At 58.6% G+C, this 6,270-nt stretch overlaps 1 protein-coding gene across 1 annotated transcript; it reads right to left on the bottom strand.

Moving 5' to 3' along the window:
• Positions 1–2,935: 2,935 nt before the first annotated feature.
• On the bottom strand, positions 2,936–4,777 carry LOC113962531 (DNA-binding protein inhibitor ID-3-A-like). Its single transcript, XM_027673290.1, has 3 exons — positions 4,203–4,777; positions 3,957–4,028; positions 2,936–3,512 (listed from the first exon to the last, which is right to left on the bottom strand). Exons 1-2 carry the CDS (start codon positions 4,521–4,523, stop codon positions 3,972–3,974), a joined length of 378 nt encoding a protein of 125 aa, XP_027529091.1. The 5' UTR covers positions 4,524–4,777; the 3' UTR covers positions 2,936–3,512; positions 3,957–3,971.
• Between the last annotated feature and the right edge of the window lie 1,493 nt (positions 4,778–6,270).

Consider the following 6,270-nt stretch of genomic DNA (forward strand, 5'->3'; position numbering starts at 1 on the left):
GCCCCCCGCCCGGCCAAGGTCACGCGTGTGCCGCATCCGTGTGAGCGCGGCTGGCGGGGAGCCGGCCCGGGGGAGCCGGGGGGGGGGCCAGGCCTTGGCCGGGGCAGCCGCGGGAGGAGGAGGAGGAGGAGGAGGAGGAGGAGGAGGAGGGAAGTGCGGCTCAGACAGCGCGGCGCCAGCAAACACCTGCAAACAGCTCCGGGCACACAATGGCAAATACAGGTGGGAACCGCCGCCTCCGTCAGCGCGGCGATTGCATCAGACTGCGGCGCTTGCCAAGAGGCGAGCGAGCCGGCCCAGGGGCCACCGGCACCGCTCGACCTTCACCCCCCACCCCCGGGGTTAGTTTTTTGCCCTCCTCATCCTCTTTTCTGCACCCCAGCAGTGGAGGCGGGGGGGGGTAAAAGCAAAGCCGGGTTTGCTCATCCAGGGGTGTTTTTCCCGTTCCAGCTGCCCCCCCCGAGGTAAATCCCAGCTCCGGCGGTTATTTTTAGTTGTGTTTTTTTTTCCCCTTTTTCTTTTCTTTTTATTTATTTTATTTATTTATTTTTTTTAATCAGGGTTTTCCAGGAAAGCATCAGCATTCCACAACGGCAGGTAAATCTGCCCCGTGGAGTTAAATCCCATCCGCCCCACAGGGTAAAACCTATCTGCCCCCGGGGCAAATCCCAGCCCTGGCATTTATTTTTAGTTGTTTTTTTTCCCTTTTTCTTTTCTTTTTATTTTTTTAAATGAGGGTTTTCCAGGAAAGCATTGGCATCCCACCACAGTCTGGATAAATCTGCCCCATGGGGTAAATTCCATCTGCCCCAGGGGGTAGATTCCATCTTCCCCCCGAGGTGATTTTCCATCTGCTCCCCCCGAGGAAAAATCTCATCCTTCCCGCAGGGTAAATCCCATCTGCCCCCCGGGGTAAATCCCAGCCCTGGCAGCTATTTTTAGTCCTGTTTTTTCCCCTTTTTCTTTAATTTCTTTTTAAATCAGGTTTTTCAAGGAAAGCACTGGCATCACGCCACAGCCCAGTCCAGGGAGCCAGTGAGGGTCCGGATAAGGCTTGTTCACCCCCCCCGGCCATCCCCAGGGCCTGGGAATGTCAGGGTGGCTGTTCCGGGCAAGGCGCCGGGATCCATCCACGATGGGGGAGGAGGTGACGGCCCTGGGAGGCTTCCCAGGAAGCAGCGCCAAACCCTCACCCTGCCAAACCCCACAGCCCCCGGCCCCGGCTGAGGGAATCCCCTGCCCTGACCCCCAGGAGGGGACAGAGACAGGGGCCACCTCCACTCCCCGGGGGCAGGAGTCCCCCTCCGCCTCCCCAGTGCCGTTTCCATCCAGAAAGTCCCAGCAGAACTGGTTTCTCCCACCCCGCCAGTGCCTGGCCCCACTTCTCCCAGCCCCAAACTGGGCTCATTAGTGCTCCCACGGGTCCAGGATCTCCACTGGGGGACCCACTGGGACCTGGAGTGCTCACACTGCAGGAAGCCCCACTTTGCAGCTACTGAGGCCCATCCCCGTCCCCTGGCTCATTCCCAGGGCGCTTTTCCCACCCTTCCCACTTGAATCCCTTTGGCACAACAGCGCTGGCGCAGCTGGAGGACCACGACACCGGGGTGAGCGTGGGGACACTCACCCCTAACCCACCCCTCGGCTTTTCCTCCAGAGCCAAGAGCCAGTGAAGATGGCAAAAGCCTATTTTTAGCCTCAGCACAGCAGCAGCTCCGTTCCCAGACACGGAGATTTCCAGATGGACACCCTCACCTGCCTCCCACCGCACCCAGACACCCCCTTGCCACCCCATCCCACCCCACCCGTGGGTGACTGAGGGTGCTGCCCTCAGGGAGCCTGGGGACATCAAGCTGGGAGGAGGAAGGAATGTTCCCAGGGGTTGGTGATCCCGTTGGACCAGCTGGTGCTTTTTGGAAGCTCCACGTGCTGCTTTTCCCTGTGGAAATGTCCATGGACGAGGGGGGGGTTCAGGGGTGCCAGCTGCACCCTGAGCTCATGTTGGCTGTTGTGGGGATGGAGACTGAAGCTGATGTCTGTGGGGGAAGCTTTGCATCACCCTGAACCCCAAGACCCCCGTGCCTTCCTCCTCCTCTTCCCGTCTTCCCAGCTCCCCACGATGCTGCAGCACCCCAGGGACACCTTGATGCCACGGGGCAGCACCCACACCATGCAAAGCCAGAGCCCAGGACAGGGGATGGGTGAAGATGATGGTGCTACAGGTGGGGGGGAAGTTAATTTAACTCCATCCCAGGCAGGCCAGCACCTTCCCCAGGGAGCAGGATCCAGCTCTGCAGCTGAGCCGGCCGGGGGTCACATCTGCTCCCGGGGCCGAAGGGAAACCGCAGCATTACCCAAGGGGAGGGAAAGGCATTTCTGCTCCCAACACCCCTTCCCCGGGGTGCTGACCCCGGAGGGGGGATCAGGCCAGGCAGGGGGTGTGCTCTGGATACCACCTGGGGAAGCACAGGCAGCCCAGAAACCCCCCTTCCCCTGGGGGTGTATCCTGGGGGAACAGCATCACCCCTTCCAGCCCCAGAGCAGCTCCAATCCAGCCCCGGGGCACCAAGCAGCCCTTTTTCGCAGGGCAGAAAGTGGGGGAAAAAAAAAAAAAGGCATCTTTCCCCCCCCTCCCAGGGCTCCAGCTACACCTCCAGATGGTCCCCGGGGCTCAGCAGCGTCTTCACTCCTTCCATATCAGATAAGCAGCGCAGCACCCAAAATAGCTGGCAGCCACCTCGGCCCGGAGCCGGCAGCCCAGGGTTAATTCCTCCCATACCTGAGCTGACATTTCAAAGCTGTTACACAATTACGGAGATTCCTACCGTAACCCTAGAAGTTCCCATCAGAGTTCGGGGGGCTCCCACCCACAGGGGGCTGTTTTCCCACCCAAGGGTGCACCCCCGGCTCCCTCCAGCCCCAAGGATAAGAGAAAAAACAAGTCAAAACGATCTTTTTTTTTATTATGTAAAAATGGTAACTTTTATAAAAAGTTTATAAAGCAAGTACAAGGCATGTTCGCAGAAATTCACCTTCCTGCACAAAAGGTACAAAAAGTTATACTCTAGTATAGAGCTCCACAATACACGAGGCCACGGCCCCAGAGAGTTTGGTTCATACTCGAGGATGTGTGTGTGTCCCCCTCCCCAAAACCCCCCTAAAAAATCCCGCCCTCCCTATCCCATTAAACACCTTTACAAAAAAAGGACTCGCTGCTATAATCCAAAAATATACAGACAACCTCCTCTCTTCATCATCAGTCTATGATTAAAAATATCTTGATTAAAAGCTCGGGTCCGAAGCCGGGATGGGACGCTGAGCTCCGGGGGGGGTGGGATGCTGGCGGTGGAGCGCTGGGGGGGTCGGAACCAGCCGCTCCCCGCCCGCGGTGCCCGGGCCCGGGGGAGGCGATGCCGGGGCCGGTAGGTCGCAGACAGCCCGGCGCCACGGAGGAAGCTGCTATTTACCTCCGGCTGATAACGAACCAGGAACCGACACTCGCTGCCTGTTTGCTAATTGGCACCGGGAGGGGAGAGAGAAGAGGGGGAGGGAGGAGAAAAATAATAGAGATAATTAGTGTGGTGATAAGCGGGGTTGGGGATGGGGATTTGGGAAGAGGGGGGTGGGAGCCGGGGGATCGCGTTGCTCCGGGTGGATACGAGTCCCCTGGGGATGCTGGGGGTGGGTGGGTGATGGTGGGGGACGGGGGTGCAGGTTGGGAGGGGATTTGGGGGGGTCTGGATTGTTGGGGTCCGTATCAGTCCCCTGGGGATGCTGGGGGTGGGTTGGGGGAGTGGACTGGGGTGCGGGGGGGATTGTGAAGAGAGGGAGATGGGATCGCTTTGGTGGGGCTGCCCTGGCGATGTCGCTGCTGGGGGGCCGGGACGCGACTGCAATGGGGTGTATGGGAAGGACTGGGGTGCAGATGGCGGCGGGGGGTCGGTGGGGACACTCACCTGATGGAGGAGCCGTTAGTGACACAAACTTCTCTCGTCTTTGGAGCAGAGTTCAGAGGCGAGTTCGGCCGCCTGCGGAGAGACGGGACACGGCTTAGGGTCACCCCGGCGGCGGGTGGTCCTCATTCCTCCCCCTTCCCCAGAGCGTCAAGACCCCCCCAACACACCCGGGACCTGCATCCCCCCTCTTCCAACATATCCCCCCTCCTCAACATATCCACCCCCCCAGCCCAAACCAGCCCTTACCTTAAGGGAGAACAGCGTGGCCTCGGAGGAGGGGTCGCGGCCTTTGGCCCCCTCCTCCAGCACGATCTGGAGATCGAAGATGTAGTCGATGACGTGCTGCAGGATCTCCACCTGGCTCACCTTGGTGCCTTGCGGGATGCCCGGCACCAGCTCCCGCAACTTGGAATAGCAGTCGTTCATATCGTACAGCAAGTTCATGGGCTCTTCCAAGGCCGGGCTCTTGTTGTGGCTGCCCCGGGCGATGGCAAAACTCTGCTCCGAGAGGCAGCAAACGGCCTCGTAGCAGCTCCGCACGGAGCGCACCGGGCTGATGGCTTTCATGGTGGGCTCGGAGCTGGGCTGGGGGCGCAGGACGGGGGGTGCCTGGGGGTTGTCGCGGCGGCTGTGGCTCTGCTGGGACCTCCGAGCACCGAGACCACCAAAGCCCAGACCTTTGAGCGCCGGGATTGTCACCCCCTCCACGCTGCAACTTTCAGACCTCGCTGGCGGACTGGGGAGGGAATGGTCTCGCGTCGCCCTTTATATAGACAGCGAGGCTCGGTCACACCCCTTGCATTCAAATTCAATCAAATCCCACCCCTTTCTATGTAAAATAACAATTAAACCACCCCTTTTAATGTAAACTAAGCCCTAAACCCCGCCCCTGCATGTTAATGAAGTCTCAACCCCCGCCCCTGTATCTCAATGAAGCCTTAAACCCCCTCTGCCTCCCCCCCACCGCCCCCCAAAACTGACCCTTGGTGGCCGGAGTGGCCCCACGGGGGGGTGACACGACCACGCAGGTCCCCCACTCCATAGCCGGACCCCCAAACCCACCCCCTTCGCGGGGGGATTCCCCCCTAAACCCCTCGGACACCCCAACCCCAGCCCCCCCGACTGCCCCCCTCCGCATGCCAGTGAATCCCCCCTATTTTTAGGCAGGACGATGGGGGTTCCCCCCCCTCCAACCTCCCAGTTTTAAGGAAATTAGTGCCGCCCTGTTCCTCAATCCGCTTCTCATCTGACCTCCAGACTTTCTGGCGTCAGGAATTATCTTGTGACCAGCAGAAAAAAATTAATTGCGGTAAAACTGAGGTTACGATGGAGAAACCAGATTTAGGTCAGCGCCTGCGAGAGGCCTGGAGGGTTCTTTTATTTTGGAGGGGGGAAAGAAGAGATTTATAGGCGAGGGGGTTATTCCAGTAGAAGTGATGAGGGGGAGAGAAGGAAACCCCCCTCCCGAACCATCGCTGCCTCAAAACTTACAGAATCCGAGAATATCCATGGAAAACCCCTAAAGCTGGAGCGATGTGGGGTCCCCACGGGTGTCAGTGCAGCGGGTGGCACATGGAGGGGTCCCCGGGGGGGGTAACAACCCCCAACACCCAGATTGTGAATCCTTATGAGCCCAGGGGGCAATTCCCCCCTTCCCAAATACTGATTTCTACGGGCTGTACTTATAGGGGACGTTCCGAGGATTTGCTTATGGAAGTGCAGGAAGGGGATGTTACTGAGAGGGTGGGGGGCACCCTGGGACCCTGCTCGGCCCGGGGGTCCCAGCTAATGAGGGGTGCAGGGGGGGGGGGGGCAGAGGCACCTGGACCAAATTACTCCTGCCCACAGCAGCAATTTATTCCAGATCTGCCCAAATCCCAGTTCGGTGGTGCTGGGGTTTATTTCCCTCCTTTCCAACCCCCCCAAAAGGGGTCTGGAGGCCGCAGGCTGGGGGGGGACACCCACCCTCCCCCAGTCTCCTCCAATCCATGAGTCTTTCAACAGCCCCCCAAAAAGACCTTCAAAGCAGCCTCCAGCTCTTTTTGGGGTTGGATTATTTTTTATTTCTTCCTGCCCCCCCCCACCCCTCCCGCCCCACCTCGTTATGAATTTCCTGGGAAATCGCCTCCGTGTGAAGGGTGGCAGCTTGGGAATAGACATAATTACCGTCATTAACCTGCTTGGGAGCCAGAGCCAGCAACTCAGAGCCCCCCTAAAAATAAGAACAAACCAAAATTGAGTTAAATTTTTTTTTTCAAAAATAAAAAAAAAAAAGAAGAAACGTAAAAGTCAACGAAATTCCCAAAAATTTAAA

The sequence above is a fragment of the Neopelma chrysocephalum genome, unplaced genomic scaffold (genome assembly GCF_003984885.1).
Source record: "Neopelma chrysocephalum unplaced genomic scaffold, ASM398488v2 Primary Assembly neopelma1_182447, whole genome shotgun sequence".
In the NCBI taxonomy this organism is placed as follows: Eukaryota; Metazoa; Chordata; class Aves; order Passeriformes; family Pipridae; genus Neopelma; species Neopelma chrysocephalum.